The sequence below is a fragment of the Diabrotica undecimpunctata genome, chromosome 8 (assembly GCF_040954645.1).
Source record: "Diabrotica undecimpunctata isolate CICGRU chromosome 8, icDiaUnde3, whole genome shotgun sequence".
NCBI lineage: Eukaryota > Metazoa > Arthropoda > Insecta > Coleoptera > Chrysomelidae > Diabrotica > Diabrotica undecimpunctata.
In genome coordinates this window covers 38,074,695-38,092,656 of record NC_092810.1, presented here as the reverse complement: position 1 = coordinate 38,092,656, position 17,962 = coordinate 38,074,695, and the positions used below count along the sequence as shown (strand labels likewise).

At 34.5% G+C, this 17,962-nt stretch overlaps 1 protein-coding gene across 3 annotated transcripts in view; it reads left to right on the top strand.

Annotated features, from left to right (window-relative positions):
• Nucleotides 1-17,962, top strand: part of Fas1 (fasciclin 1 Fas1 domain-containing) — a 304,785-nt gene that overhangs the window by 74,005 nt on the left and 212,818 nt on the right. For all 3 annotated transcript variants that reach the window (XM_072540109.1, XM_072540108.1, XM_072540107.1), the window contains exon 3: nucleotides 14,422-14,564. In XM_072540109.1, coding sequence (XP_072396210.1) covers nucleotides 14,422-14,564 — 143 coding nt within the window. The remainder of the gene's footprint in view (nucleotides 1-14,421; nucleotides 14,565-17,962) is intronic.

Genomic DNA, 17,962 nt, shown 5'->3' with positions numbered 1-17,962 from the left:
AATTTTTTTGTTTTATTTTTGTCTTTATACCAAAAGTTTCACTTGCAGCCTTATGAATGCATTTTTTTAGTTGCCGGTATAATTCTTCCGCTGATATATTTTCTCGATCCACATCTTGTAATTTTGTGGCCAGTCATAATTTATAAAAAAAATTCATTGAATCTTATTTTAAGCTTTCTAGGTTATATTTAGGGGATGTTACTTCTTGTCCCTTTTCTATATTCTGTACCTGAATGTTATTGTTTTTGCGATAGTTCTATCACGTTGGCCATTTGTAAACGATGGTCTGATCCACATTCTGATCCACGGTTTACCCTTACGTCAGTTGTTTTCAGCTGAAAAGTTTGACGTTGGATTACATAGTCGATTATTGAGCGCAGATTTCTAGTACGTTGTATCCATGTACATTTGCAGATGTCTTTATGTTGAAAAAATCCATTCATAATTTTGAGAGACATTGTTTCACAAAAATCTCTAAGACGTATTCCATTGTCATTGGTTATTTGTTCCCCATATCTTCCTACGACTCTGTTATTTTCTTCTCTCCCTACTCTGTCATTTAAATCTCCTAGTATAAAGATTTCACAGTTTTCTTTAACTTCAGAGAGTATTTCATTCGATATTGGAAAATAATGGACAAAAATAATAATTAAAAGCAAAGACAAAATAAATAGAAGGGAAGAATATATAATATTCTTCTTCTTTATTTCCTCTTTAATTGTTGCTATACGAAGTTTCCAATTTAGGTCTTTGTTGCGGATATACCACAGAGCGTTGACTATGTTGCTTAGTATTCGGTTTTGGACTCTTTGAAGGCAAACATAGTTACTCTCGCTAGTGCAGTCCCATAAATGTTAACCATTGAACTACACTGGTTTGAGCATTTGTTTGTAAATTAATACCTTGATCTTGATTGTGAGTTTTGAGTCAAATCCAAAGCGATCCAAATATAAGAAGATAACGAAAAAATGGAGGCAATAGAACCAAGAGGAAGAAATAGACTTAAAGTGGACAGTCATTAAAGTAAAAACTAATACAGCATTAAAACGTATAAGAAATGATAAACTAATGAAACCAGATGAATTACCTACATAAATCTTAATGCTGCTAATAACTACATTAATATCCTAGTAGAATTATGCAATGAAAGCTACGATACTGGAGAAATTAGTAACGAATGGCTAATATCTGTGTTCACCGCAATACCCACGAAACCCAACGCAATTAAATTTAAAGAATATAGAACAATCAGCTTGATAAATCATGTTTTAAAAGTATTTTTACAAGTTAAACATGAACGTGACTACAAAAAACAAGACGCTAGAATAACAGAAATCAAACTGGGATTTAGAAAGTACTTTGGTACAAGAGAACGTTATGTTAAGTTAAGTTATTAACAGTGACAAAAAAATAGGTCGGACTCAGATCTTTAAAACTATACTGTCACCAAGAACAAAGCAAAAGTAGCAGTAGCAAAAGCTAAGGCAGAAGCCTCTTTTGGAAGATAAGAGGTCGGTGAATCAGGGGGTTTCCCGGGCTTTAGGAGTAGAACCAAGTTTGCCTCCTTCAAGTCCTTGGGAAACTCTTGTTTCTGCAGTAGATCATTAAATATTCTTCTGATCAAACCTGGTTTCTCAGTTGCTATTATCTTTATTGCCTCTGGTGGCAGCCCGTCAGGGCCGGGAGCTTTCCCTGTCTTCGTATCCTGACCAGCGGTTTTCACCTCTTCTTCTGTAAACTCCTCTATCATGGTTGGGAAAACCTTGGTGAAATCTGGCATGTCCTTGGTGGGAAAGAGGAGTTCAGCTGATCTCATCCGCTGGTCTTCGTCGAGTCTATATGGGGCCATTATTTTTAAGGTCTTCATTGTGATTTTGTATGCATCACCCCATATATCCTCGTCGAGTGCTTTTATCAGGGTATGCCACTTTTCTTTTTTCTCTTTTTTTATTGTATTATTTAATCTTTTCTTCAAATCCTTGTATGTATCTTTAAGCTCGAGGTTGCCCTGGCTTCTCGTATAATTCCTTCGAGCTCTGAGGCATCTCTCCCGTAGATCTTCTATCTCATCTGTCCACCAATAGGGGGATTTTTTTCCATGTTTCTTCTTCTCGGTAGCCAATTTTGCCGCATTTTGTAGAGCTGTTCGAAGTTGGCCGAGGTCAGAAATCTCATCTTCATTTATTTTTCTGACCTCCGATAGGTACTTGTTTTTGTTGAAATATGATTTTGCTGTACCTATCGACCGCTTTATCCCCCCTTTAACCTTTACCTCAAATTGTATATATCGGTGGTAGGTGAAGAGCTGATCGTCGAGTACATCCCACCCGTACACATTCCTGGATAGCCCTTCGCTCGCGAATGTGATGTCAATGTGTGATTGGCTGGCCCCCCGTACGAAGGTTGGCTTATTGTTGTTCAGCACTTGGAGGCCAGCCTGGGCTATCCATTCATTCCAGAGTTCCCCCTTTTTGTCGTTTATGGGGGAACCCCATTGTCTGGACTTCGCATTTATGTCCCCGGCGATCAGTATTTTTTTTTCGTTTATAGCGGCACCCATTATTTCATTAACGATTGTTTCGTATCTCATCATAGGGATGTTTGGAGATACATAGCATGCCAGGAGGCTGAAATCCCTCAACCTAATGAGTAAATGATTTCCTCCCCTGACAATGCTCTGCACTCCGACATCCCTATTTTTAATGAGCGCCGCTACATTTTTCCCCTCGTCTTGTATCCACCCACCGCCTGTCGTTATCTTTTTGTTAGGTTCGGGTACGATGAGCAGATCTATATTTAGCTTGCAGGCTTTTGCGTAGATGAGGTCGTGCGCTCGGCGCGCCCTGCCTACGTTCACCTGCAAAATCCTTATACCAGGTTGATCTTTGGGGTTCATTATGCCTTCTGGACTGCCTTGGTAAGTTTTACGAAAGACTTATCAAGAAGAGGCTGGAAGGCATGTTGGAAGATGAGAGAGTCTTATCCAACCAACAGTACGGATTTAGGAAAGGCAGATCGACAATCGACGCCGCGACCTGGATAAGGAACGCGGCCAAATCAAGCAAGAAAAGATGGGTAGTTCTTGTTCTGTTGGACATAAAAAATGCTTTTAATTCAGCAAACTGGGGCCTCATAGTAGACCGAATAGTCGAAAGCGGGGCTCCGGAATATATGTCCAATATAATAAAGGACTACCTTTCGGAACGATCCGTATGCATATCCAAGAAGAAAAAGAAACAAATGACCGCGGGAGTACCCCAGGGGTCAGTCCTGGGACCCTTACTCTGGAACATGTTATACAATGGGGTACTAGAAATTCACAAGCAGAGACAAGGAGTCAAAGCGATAGCATACGCAGACGATCTAGCCTTATTGGTTGAGGATGATAAGAATTGGGGCATAACAGAAAAGGTAAATAAAGCAATAAACACGACCGCGGCGTGGATCGAGAAGAACGACTTAAAATTAGCAGTAGACAAAACAGAGATAATAATTCTGAGAGGACCAAGGAAAAGGGATGACTTGGTTTTCAAATATCAAGGCTCCGAAATAAGACCCCAAAGGACAGTCAAGTATCTCGGTATTACTTTCGACGACCGACTTACCTTTGGGCAGCACATACAAGAAGCATGTCGAAAGGCGGAAGGGAGGACCTCAGCATTGAACAAATTATTGCCAAACATAGGGGGGCCCGGATCTCAGAAGAGATCAGTTATGTTACAATCAATATTATCGATCATCTTATACGGGGCCCCCGTGTGGCACGAGGTCCTCCAGATGAAGAAATATAAGGACATGCTCCTTAGGGCTCAAAGGAAACCTCTGATCAGGGTGTGCAGCGCGTACAGAACTGTATCTACCATTGCCTTACAGGTAGTGGCTGGTTCTGTACCCGTGCACATCCTGGCCAGGGAAAGAGCTCGAATGTATCAGAGGGGCAACGGGGCGGTTGGTTCAGGGCCACAAGAAAGAGCCAGAAGCTTGGAGATGTGGCAGAGGGAATGGACAGCCGAAGTCGAAAAGGCGGCCTGGACGAGGTCCCTGGTCCCGGATGTAGTGAGATGGTACGGGTGTCGGCATCGGCGCGTCAACTACTACTTCACGCAGTTTCTGACGGGGCACGGATCGTTTCGGAAATACACCCACAGAATCGGTAGGTCCGGAGACGATCTATGTCCTGAGTGTGGAGTGGTGGACGATGCGCAGCATGTTGTTTTCGACTGCCCTGCATACCACACGGGGCGAAACGAACTGCAGCTGAGCCTGGGATCTCCACTAGGCGAGCCTCACGAGCTGATCGATAAAGCCATCGACAGCAAGCACGATTTCGAACTGATCATTGCCTTTGTTACAAAAACCATAAAGCACAAGGAAGAGAAAGAGAGGCGGCTGCAGATGGATTGACCGCTATATTTATTTACTGTTTTAAAAAATGTGTTATTTATTTACTTATTTTATTGCATTTTATTTATTCAAGTTACTTTCGTTTTTACTATATCTTATCTATACCAATTTTAGCTGTTGTTTTTATTTTTATTTTATCTACATTACTTTTAACTTATTTTTTATCTATTTTTATTTATTAATTTATTTATTTTATTTCATTGTCGGGGCCGCGGGACATGGGACGGGAAAAGACTTTTTACATCCAATCCCGTCGGATGTCCCGATACCCCGAAAATTAGTGAATGAGGGTATGAATGCGGAACTGAATTGATGAAAGTATGAATGAATGGTGTTACTGTTAATTGCCAACTGGTTCTACTCGTTAGTTTCAATGTGGAAGGGGTGGCAACCAGGCTGTCTCGCCAGAATGAGGATTGAGCAGGACGGTAGCTTCACCGACCAGTCTCGCCCGAGCCTTGTGCTGGTGAGGGAGGCCGGGAGGCCGTCAAATCCATGTAATGCACGCGAAAAGTGCCAGAGGGAAGTTAAGAGTAAGGCTGATGGGCCAGATATGCTCGCTAAGAGCGGTTCCGGGCCCGTCGGTCGGAGAAAGAGGGGGTGGTTTAGTCGGTAGGCGGTCTCGTCACGCGGTGAAGCGTAAGAGATTGAATCCGACACACCTGGGTAAAGGGCTAACACCCGATCCCAGACGGTCTTTAGAAGATTCCACCTCCCAAAAAAAAAAAAAAAAAAAAAAAAAAAAAGGCAGAAGCCTCTGCAAATAAGGCTGGTTTTTTGTAATTATCTCGGACAATTTATGTATTTTAATTAAAAAACTCGCAAATTAAAAATTTTTTAAGCCTATAACTTTTATTTGAACCATTTTTGTCTGAAATTTATGATTGTTTCATAAAACAAAACAAAATCAGCTGTGCGTCTTAAGGATTTGTCATCAGCTATCCCTCATATACATTTTAGCACCTTCAAAATATAAGACTGGGGTACTAGTAATAAAAAATATTATTTGTTATTCCTGTCGCTGAAGCTCATATCACTTACAGAATTAAGTGATATTGAGTAACGACACTGTTTTAGCAGAACATATTTTTGTCAACAAAATAAAAATACGCAGTTGTGTGGGAAAACCTTTCGACGGATCAACACACATATCCACTCTTAGTAGAGATAAGTGGATATTGTTCTTTTTTCTTTTTCCATTTGGAAAATGCCCCGCAGCCGCGCTTTTGCGGTTGTGTCTTTAATGGATGAAATTTTCTCCCTGTCTGCCTAATTCTCTCGAATACACAATACAGATGACAAGCGTTTATTTACCATCGGTAAAAGAGGGAAAAGCATTGAAATAAATTACTGCTTTTAGATCTGAAACCAGGTTTTGTTTTAGATCAATTATACGGCATTTAAAAATTTGAAGTGTGTTTAAAATAAAATTATGAAGAAGTAATGAAGAATGCAGAAATTTACAAAGTTTTTGGTGGTTCGCAATCATCATAAGTAAAGCTCGGATTTATAGGCAACATAAATTGAAGAAAAATGCGCCTATATAGGCAAAGATTTTTATTAAAAAAGGCAGGAATATTAACATTTAGGCAAAATATAGGCAATAAAGGAATATAACTTATTATTTATTGTACAAAGTGAATTAACGTAATATTAACTTAAGGCAGGTATATTTACACATCGTAGTCATAACATTAGTATAAATAAACTAGTAACTAAATAACTGTAAATTAATAATTAAACATTGTAACCACTTAAAATTTTATCATTAATAGAAACAACTAAATGTTTTTCAATATTTTCGGTCTTAAAACTATGTCTTCGATAACTTAAAATTAATTTGTACATTGAAAACGAACGTTTGACATCGACAGATGTAATTGGAGCATATTTCAGAGCGAATAATAAATCTGACATAATTTGAAATTCCTCGGAAAATGTCCCATTCAAAACTTTAGCAACATTAGATAAAAACGAAAAACCTTCATTCTTGTCGAAAACGTATTTCATTTTTTTTTTAAATTAATTGACCGTTACTTCCAGGTGCCGATTTAATTTTCGTCTTTAAATTATCTATTAATTCTACTGACTCACATAAATTTATCTCTTGTTTTTCTAATAAGATAATTGTGGTAACTATTAATTTATAATTGTCATTGATATAAGCGAGTTCCTGTTTCAATTTGGGATTTTTTAATATTTTTTTTGCTTCTCGAATGGCTTCGGAAATATCATCATCAAATTCTGACATAACTAATTCTATTTCATTGCAGTGTTCAAAGTAAAAAAAAACTGCTTCGAGCCAGGTTCCCCACCTTGTAATTACTGGTTTAGGTGGCAAAGGGACCCCGGGATGTCTTTCTTTATATATTTGCACCCTCAACGGAGCCTTTACAAAAACTTTTTTCATAAAATTTATAAAATTATTTACCAACGGAAACAGATTTCTTATTTCTTCAGCAATTCTATTTACCCCGTGGGCTACACAAGTGCATTGAATTAAATTAGGATAAAAAATCTTTAAATTAACAGCAGCTTTTAACATATATGCCGCAGCATCTGAAAGCATAAAAACTATTTTATTCACTGGTATAGCGTTGGGTAAAAAGAGGTTTGTTAAACTATCTTGTATAAATCGACTTATTGTTAAATTGTTTGTTTTTTCCAATTCTTTAACGGCAACTAAATAAGGTTTTCTCGCAAAGTTTTCGTTAAAAATTCCAATCATTAAATTAGCTATTTACCTGCCGCATACATCTGTCGTTTCATCCACGATAATATACAAAAAATTGCCCTCTAACTCCCGCTTAATTTTTGAAATACATTCCACATAACATTTTTCCACAGTATGTTTTCTCAATGTACTCTCGTCCGGTAAGGATTTATTAAGATATTTTTTCGAAAAAGCATTTAAAACTAGGGTTATTAACTTTATATAGAGGAATGTTGGATGCAATCATCATCTGGCATAAATCAAATTTAAATGCGTCTTCCTCCTTTTTTTTGAACTGCTTAAACTATCCCGCAGAGATATTTGGGCTAACTTAGAGGAATTTAATTTTTCCAAATTACGTTTATGAAGTGGGGTTCCACAATGCTGATCAATAAAGTACTTTTTTCTACTTGAAATCTGAGAATTAAAAAAAAAATAATTAGAATTCTAAAAACTTTAGAATTTAGTTATGTTGTGGGACGAGAAAAAGAGAGAAAAAATAAAACTTACCGATTTGCCGCATGGTTTACAAAATGCTCCATCTCCTTCTAGAGAAAGTTCCGAATAAGGTGCGATCCATAGCCTTAATTTAGATGTCATCTTTTCACACAAATGTCTAAAACGTCTTAAAACGTGTTCTTTGCTTTTCGGTATACGCAACAAAACTAAACTAGGATATAGCAATTTGTGACTAAACTCTGATACAGTAACCGACTGTACAACTGATAATAAACTAATAAAGCTTAGGGATTTCCAAATAGTTAATCCTCAAGTCTCGATCAGGTACATTTTCCTAGAAATCTGTTATATAAACAAACCATTGATATTTTATTATTGGCCCACAATTTTATTATAGAATGGTTTAGTAATAGAATAATATCATGGGTAGTACCATGAAATTTTAAAAAAGGCACAAATAGGCGGAATTTACGAAAAAAGGCAAAAAGTGCAAAAAACAATTATAATAGGCAAAATAGGCAAAAATGGCATTTTGCCTATAATCCGAGCTTTAATCATAGTACTCTAATAGTACAAGATGTCTCTGTAAAATCATTACATCCATAATGTAGTTAATCAAATACACATTGTTTTAAACATTTAAAATTGGGAGAATACATTGATAACAGGTTGTCAGTCAAAAAGTGAACGTCAATATTTTTAATTCAATTAAAAGTAATTAATTTTTGAACACAATAACTTTTATATCGTTTATTTATTTTTTAAATAAAATACGCCGCTCATGACGTATATGTAGTTTTTTTTAACAAATTAAAGCTACTTCTTTTTTATGATGATATAAAGTTGTTTTAGAAAAAATAATCGCAAATTAGGGCTGCCAGCTGTTAAAAACGTGAGGTATGAAAGATAGAGTAAAATAGATTTAGCGAGCAACAACAGTGGTTTGACAAGTGATAATGTGTAGATTATTAATACTATTTATCGACGCATGCTTTAAAAACTTACACAACTGACACTTCAAACTTTTACGTTCCCGGTGCGATTGCAAAAAGTTTGACAGCGATTTATCTTGCTGCGAAAAATTGGTAGGCTTAAAGCTTCTCTTCTTCTCCTATATGTAGATTTAAAAAGTTTCTTTTAAAGTAATAAATTCATAACTATTCTCATATAGTTTGACAAGTACTAAGTAAATAAGTCATGAGCGTGATCAGCTAGGTTTTTCGTATCGTTTAGCTATCGCCATGACTGTTACCACGAATCGTGTCAGTAGCAGAGAAAGGGTACGTATATGGTCAGTATTGCCCGTTAGATTACGCTTTTAGCATGGCAGAATGCTATTTCCCAAGGACGGAAGGAGGAAAAACGAATGTGGGAATACGTTGTTCATGTTGACACTATACGTTAACAGGCGCTTAACTGATTACGTTAACAGGCGGTAACAGCAGTGGTAGTCTGAGTAATGGTAAACTCCCTTAAATAAACATATTAAGCTGTAAAAATTATTAAATGTAAGTACCATATAAGAAAAAAATATTATAATAAATTGTTACAGTACTGATGAATCTAATTGCAAGCAAATATTCTACTATTAGTGAATAGATTCTACAATAACATGATCTATCATATTTAGTGTTAGTCAGTTGTGTATATCTTTCTGAGCGAAATTTAAATTGTACAATCGATTAAAAAAAACTACCATAAAAAAAGAAGAGATTTTTAAAATCGCAGCATCAAAAATATTTAAAATTCGTTATTTCTCAAGCAGTTATTTGCTTCGTTGCGTCGTTACAGCGATCTGCTGATTCAGCTGTTGATTCATCTTTTGTGTGTTTATTTGGCTATGTAAACACATTTTGACATAATTTCGAGACATTGATTAATTTCGCTATTAAGTATACTATCTCGGTTATTTAACACTCAAGAGAATTAAATTTTTCTCAGATATAAACCTAAAATCTTGATAATTGCGTTTTGTTCTGTTTACTGAAGTAAACGAAATACATATAATCAATATCAGAAAAGAATGTATTTGTAACAATATGATTTATGTAATGCATGACTCGATGTATAACTTCTTCCGAATAAATACGTTTTGGCATGTTTTATAAGACATTATGCACATACAGACAAAATATAGATAAACTAAATAATTGAATATCTTACTGAAATAAAAAGAATATACTAATTAGAGTATTTTACATCTTTAGGTATGTCGTAGTTGACTTCTGCTCATCCGCTTACTTGAAAGCAGAAAGCAGACATATAGTATTCTATTCTTACAATGTAAAGTGACCTACAAGGAAACATGTTTTCTTACGTGCCGTCAATGACCTCATTCAAAATTTTCAAGATTTTATTATGTGCACGTGATTTTGGCTACATTTTACCACTTATGGCGCATGATTTTGGATGATTAATTTCACTTATTATCTTCCCGACTATATTAACAACTCAGATATACGTATACTTGCAATACTCGGTATTCCTGCTGCTACGAAATAGTCAATACGTACTAAGGCCCAGATCACTCTAACTTATTCACCACTTTTCTATAAAATACCATTTGATTGGTTATAATTTCGCCTGGGATGTCTAGGTATATAAGTTACCTCAAAATTGCAATAAATGGCACATACGCCTATAATTTAAAGGATTTCTTACAACTTTCTCAAAATATTGTACACGTCTTATAAAATATAACGTTTATCAACTTAATAAGTTGTTAAGTAGTATATTTCGGTTTGCAATTTTGTAGTTTATCAATGTAGTATTCAAGCTTGACGTTGGATTACAACGTTTTTTTAGTAATTAAATTGTCAATTTTAATAAAAATCTTAATGTTTTACATAATGATAAAAAAATTTGAATTTGAGTTTTTTGTTTTGTCTCAGAAAACTCGCCTTACTTACTAATGTATATTTTTTTGCATCATCAGAAAGTAGAGAATTAAAATAAAAAGCTCAACGACTTTTTTGAAGTTATACTTCTATACGTGCGCTCCACGTTGGAAATTTGTATGGGAGTGAATCTGTAAAATCATTACATATGTAAGATAATGAGTAAGAGAGAGACAAAAGATATATTTTCTCTCTCTTCCTCTCTTGAATATAAAAATGTTCCTTTTGTATATATAATTTAATATTATATATATTATATAAAGATATATATACATATAATATTATACATATAATAAAATATTTATTAATATTATTATTTATGTGATATGTTTTGTATTATTTATTAAATGTTCATAATTATATTATTCTTTTGTATTTCAAAATAATAATCTCAATAAATCACTGTATGATCCAGAACTGTCAATTTTGAAATACATTTGTGTCATGTCCTCGGTAGTGTAGTAGTCAGTATCCCCGCCTGTCACGCGGGAGACCGGGGTTCGATTCCCAGTCGGGGAGGACTTTTTTATTAATAATATTACATTATTGTCATTTTTAAATACTTATGGATATTGCATTTTAATTTGTATTGTATTATTATATATGGAATTATGTTGCACTGTATTGTAGTGTATTTTTTTATGTATAATATTGTTATTTTTAAATACTTATGAATATTGCAGTTTAATTTGTATTGTATTATTATATTAATAACAAAATAAACAATTAATTCTACTGCAGAGTACGTGTAAAAAAAATTTGCATTCAACTCCTTTCATACATATATGAAAATAAAAATATACATTTTCATCAAAATATTGATTTAATCCTTCATTGTTAGAAAGTTGTTATTAATTCTCTTTCTCTTTCTGCTATGCCTTACCTATAGAATTACATATGTAATGATTGTGCAGATTGACTCCCAAATAAATTTGTAACGGCGAATGCGTGTATAGAAGTGTAACTTCCACCGGCAGTCACACTGGACTGCCACACACGTTTTTTTTAAAGCAGATGATATTTTGACGTAAAAATTTTTGATTAAAAAGAAGATTGTTTTTCGACAATAAATCAAAATAGGGGTAAAAATAAATATTTTAAATAAAAAAAATTACAGTCTATTTGAGACAAAAAAAGGTAAGTGTTTACCTAATTTCGTGAAAAAAAAAATATTTTTATGGAAGATAAAAATTAAAAACCAAAAACTCGGTTATTTGAATTGTTCGCATAAATTGTGAGGTTATTCAAAAAAATTTAAAAACAAAAGTTGTAGATCTTTTTATTACCTACAACTTTGCTATTTAACTTTGTTCCTTAAAACTTGTAGATTTACCGGAAATTGTGGTAAATCGTTTTTACCCTTAAAAATTCACCCCTATCACTGCCTCACCTCAGATTGCCTGTAAATTATGTTTACTGTAATGTTTAATACACTTTCTTGTTTTTTCAATGGGTTCCATTCTGTTATTATTTTTTTTTACTTTTTACCATTTTCAAAAACTTCGGCACTGGTCTATACAGGTAAAAAGTACTTACACGTGTCTATGTAGAATGTATTTCCTCTCATTTTTAGGACGTTTATTATATTTGTTCGACATAGTATTTTATATACAATTAAATATATATATATATATATATATATAAATATTCAATTAGTATTAAAAAAAAAAAACAAAAAAACTTACTTATTCTCTTATTCTCCGAATCTCCAAAAACTATCATCAACCATCAGATTCATAGCCATAATCACTGTCGTCGTTATCCTCATTCGGATGGTAAATTATGACAGGATTTACTGCTTCGATGCGACCTTCACGGATCCACCATTCTTCGATTAAGTCTTCACATTTTTTTACACTTTTTCCCCAAATTTCAAGAGTGGCAATATCCAATGCTTGTTGCCATGTTTCCAAGACTGCCTCGTCACTGTAACCCTTGTATCCAATATGGTTATCATAATAGGTTTTGCATATCCCCCAAATATATTCAATTGGATTGAATTGGCAATGGTAGAACGGTAGTCCTAACACACGATGTCCAAAGCTATGTATAATTTCGTCTACTATATATATATATATATATATATATATATATATATATATATATATATATATATATGTTTGGTTGTGCATGACTTTTAGCTAACGTTAGTAATTGAGGCTTAAAACAGTATTGAGGAAATGCAATATTTTTATTCGTTAACCATTCTTTTATTTTATCTACGTTCCAGGTATTTGTTGGTTGCTTATTTAAAATTTCCGAATGGTACGCAGCATTATCCAGTACTGTAACGGATGGTTCATGTAAACTTGGCAACAGTTTTTCTTTCAACCATTTCACAAACATCTCCGTATTCATATTGTCATGATAATCGGCTGATTTTGATTTTGATGAAAACACAAGATCTACTCCCTCAATAAAACCATGTTTTCCACCTGCATGCACTATAATATATCTCTTTCCCTCGTTATCGATGTGTTTTATGGATTTTATGCTCTCGTCCTGCCAAATTCGTTTGATACCGCCTTTAGCAAAAATCCATGTTTCGTCTAAATAAACGAAGGAAGAACATTTTTTTTTAAATTCTTTTGTGAACGACACTAGCTCTTTCACACAAAGCCTTTCTATTGTCTTCCTTTTTGAACTTAAAACCAATCTGTCTTAAAACTCTCCAGAGACTTGTTCTGGAAATTTCAAATATATTTCTGTCTTTTAATTTTTGTAGCACTGAACCTAAAGAAACATGTTCTTTCTTTTCGGGCATTTTATATATTGTCTCACGAATTTCAAAGTTGCAACCTTTGGGAAAATCTATAGTCTTTGGTTGTCGGCGAGATTTATATTGTGCGACATTTTGTTCACTTTTCCACTTTTTTTGCTTTTTGCAAAACCGACTTTAGTTTTGTTTCGCCAATACAGAGTGCATCACACACACGTTTATGTACGGACTGAACAGGTCGCAAAGGGCCCCCGTTTGTTTTCTCAGCAGTAAAATAAGAAAGTACATTAAATATAAAGTTGTCTACATCTAAAACACGTCTCGGCATTTTTGGCTTCAATAAACAAGTACACTACATTAAACTCTCTCTTAACGGACACCTCTCTTCACCGGAAACCTCTATACGGACGATTTTTAAAACTAAAATCAGTCGGCGATATATGCAACTCTATGTAAATTTTCGTTACTTTTTAATATCTGTAACGTCTCGGTACTTTAACTATTAATAGCCGGTATGTTATACCCGTTACTTTCGGAACGTTTAGAGTACATCCACTCAAAGCAAACAAATATTTAAAACTAAATATTATATAGATTCTTTTTCTGGTTTCTGAACCATCGTTCTGCCAATTTCTTTTCATTTATATTAAAAATAGTACATTTATTTTTATTACAGTTGTAGTACCTAATAAAGTAATAAAATAATGTAATATCAAAGAAACCCGGCACGCCTCTTTGGTGTATACATTTCACCATTTCATCCAACCCAAATGTCTGATGAACACATTTGCGTAAAAATGAGCGTTTGGTAAAAATTTTTTGTTATTTTCGGATTAAATTTCACAATAAATGTTGGGTCTATCTGAACATCTATTAACTGAAATAATTTTAGTTCAGATGTCATACTAACAGTAGACCCTTTTTATTGGAATAATAATTAGACCAATTTACTTTCATACTTCTACTTGCACAGTAAAATATTCGTTGTCGCAATAATCCCAAACAGTCGTATATTCGTGGGATGGAGTATACCAAGATTACTTGTTTTGCCGAAATTCAAAAAAATTTCATGATAATTGCAAGTTATTGATCCATTAATGCCACAAATCCTAGCTACGACACCTTCTGCATACACACCAACATCCACCCCAATCGCTTAATGTGTACTCCAGCCACGTGCCACAGCTTTAGGCGGCTTTGTTTTAATTTTTGTTTCAACTCAATTTCAGGTTCTTCACAAAATCGACGAAGTTTTGATCCCGACGATCTCGCCCAGCGCCGTGTCGAACAGGGTGTACAACCCCTCAGCGTGGGAGTTCCTTGACAATTACGACTCTCTCATCTCCAACAGTCAGAGCCCTTTTAGAGTCAGGTAAGCAACTTTAATGTAGGTTACTGGGTGAGATTTAGACGTTCTTATGAAATCGGGAAGTGGGACTCAGGCTAAGATAATATAATAATATTTTTTTATCATATTAAACACTTGTTTTGGATGTAATATGACAGAGAAATATTATATCGTTCTTTAAAATATAAACAAAAGAAAAACTGTACAAATATTGCCAGTAAAATTTATGTTCTTACACAACTCCATATTTTACCATTAATTTTTCGATTTTAATCGATATTAAAGATTATTCAAAGGCGTTTTATCGATTGGTGCTAAAACCAAGCAGCTCAACTACACCAAGTGTTTCGAATTTAATTTCAAGTACTGCGCAAGTACGCCGATACTGTGGTACTTGGCGAGTACAGAAAAACGCTAGAATTAACAATATTAAAAAGTCACACAACGCTCGCTCTAAGGAAGCCAAACACAGAGTACTGCAAAAATTAATTGCGACCAAGTAGGCAAGTAGTGGAAGCGCATTGATGAGTATGAAGTTGTCAAATACCCAAATAATTGAAATCCCTTTGACTCGCGGCATATTTACCGATAACCAGCTGGACTTCGTATGCGGCAAATAATTGTACAAATAATGGCCGAGTCAATCACTTTTACTACATGCCAAATATAAGCAAGTGACAAATATTTGTCAAATAAACGAGTAGTGGGAGTCCGCCTGCAGATGTAATCAATAGACATTCGCGTCCATTTTGCATTCGGTGCAAAAACGGGATACCTTCGGAGCTGGTTAGGTTTAAATAAGATCTAAAAGGTTTTTGTTCCAGTGAATACAATAGTAAAATCCCAATTTGTTGAAATCCAGTCGTCATTGTCAAAAATATATTTAATCGGGATATTGGCAACCCATTTTGCCTCCAAAATCGTTTACCAACCTTTTAACTGCTTTAATCTGCCGTGAGAAGCCTTCGCAGTGGTGATCGCCAACGTCGGATAATTTTGATATGGCACGCGAAGAAGAAGAAGAATCTGCTGTGGTATGTGTTTGAGGGTTTCTGAGGGAAATATATATTCTGATAGATTTTATATATTTTTTATATATTTGAATACCCCAAAATGATAACTCGGTAAAAACCAAAAAAAAAGGTAATTTTACAGGAAACGATAAAAACAATTTTAACGAAACTGCTTTTAATTTTACCTACACATTGTTATTCAAGCAAAGCGAACATGAACAACAAGGCTTCCGGAAGAACCGCAGCACAATAGACGCAATTTTTATTATCAGACAAATAATAGAAAAGTCTATTGAATATGGAAAACCAGCCTACATGTGCTTTGTAGATTTAAAAATTGCTTTGACAGGGTCAAGCGAAATGACATCTTAAATTTATAACAAGCTGAACAAATAGACCATCAGATAATAAGGACAATTAATGATATTAACAAGAACAATAAGACCAGAGTTATAATTCCGACAGAGGAAACAGAATGCATAGAACTAAAAGGAGGAATACGCCAAGGAGACTCGCTCAGTCCATTGTTATTCAATATGGTGATGAATCAAATAATTCGCGAAGTAAGAAAACAACACGGATACCACATGGGAGCGCGTACAATCGCGATACTATGCTATGCCGATGATGCAGTGCTAATTGCTGATAACCAAGATGACGTACAAAGGCAGCTCCACACCTTAATATGAAAATATCAGTAGAAAAAACTAAATGTATAGTGATCAGTAAAGAGCCGCGTAGATGCAAACTAGAAATAGACAGTAAAATTGTAGAACAAGTAATGAAATTCAATTACCTAGGAGTAGACATCTGATAATAATCAATATCTGACCACGGAAAGCAAAATGAAAGTATATAAGACAACAGTAAGACCAATCGTAGCATATGCAGCGGAGACAAGGACCAATACAAGAAAGACGAAACAACAAATCAACAATATCGAAATGAAAGTATTAAGATCAATAACGGGCATATCATTAAGAGACAGACAAACCAACAAAAGTATACGCGAACAATGCAAAATTCAAAATATTAACAGGTGGATAAAAACAAGAAAAAAAACTGGAACGAACATGTAAACCGAATGCGACCAGATAGATTAGCGAATATCTGTAAAAACAACAAGCCGTATAGCAGAAGACCCGTTGGAAGGCTGCCAAAAAGGTGTAAAGATAATGTACAGTCAACAACGACCGAAACAGAATAAGAGGCAGACAAATAGGAGTAATCTTAGTCGCGCGAAAAAGAAGAAGAAGAAGATTGTTATTTAAATGCTTATAAAACGTGTTTCGAAACGTTTCCAGTGCTCATTTTGTTTAATAATATTTATATTCTTCTTCTTCTTCGAGTTCCATGATCGTTATCGATCGTTGGATATCATATTCGCTATCGTGAGTTTAGTGACAGCAGCTCTGAATAACGATGTAGTCATTTTTTCATATAATTCACTTAGATTTTTCAGCCATGATGTTCTTCTTCTACCGTGACCACGTTTACCTTGGATCTTTCCCTGAATCATCATTTTTTTTTCAGGGTGTCTCGCAATGTGACCGAAGTATTCCAGCTTGTGTCTCTTTATTATATTGACCAGTTGTGTTGTTTGGTTTTGTATTATATTAGAAAAAAACAATAAATAAAAGACTGATATATCAAGTTCTCATTCTTTATTTACAAAACATCAAGTTATTACATAAGACTAGCACTCCATTTTGTTTATCCATCACTTCTGATGGATAAGTCGGTTTCAATTTCCTCCTGCTGTTGATTTTATGATTCCAACGAATCATAAAAACCTTGAAATATCGAGATAAAATCCTTAATTTCCCTTAATTTTTGGAGTTTTTTGGATTTACTATAAGGTTCGCAGTCTAGAGTTCAGCTACATTCCTTTCCTTTAAGTCTGCGTTAGATTTAAAGACGAAGAAAGTTTCGTTTACACTTTCAATATTGTGGAATACGGAAACTGTGGTTTTTTTATCCTCATATTTAAAACTTTTATATTATAAGAGTGCAAAGCCTTTAATGTTTTTTGAAAAGATTGGAAATATGAACGAAAGTCCCCTATCATCATTCGAATGACATTAACAACATAAAACGTTTTTGATGTTCTTCCCCTTTTGAATACTACTCTTCTGGCAAATAAAGGTATGTGACTTTTCGTTTTCCCTTTTGCATTTTTTCGTAAAAGCAGAGCAAATTTACGATCACATGACAACAATGATTAGCCCCTTTCAGGAAATCGATGGTAGATTACTTTAAACCTTCTAGTTGCGACCAAAGAAGACAAAATCTGAACTACAACCATGTTTTTATTGTGACCAACATAGTTATCGTTGAATAAGTATATTATTTTAACAGAAGGATAAACAATATTGTCAACATAGTGTTTTAAAAAAGATACTATCTCAT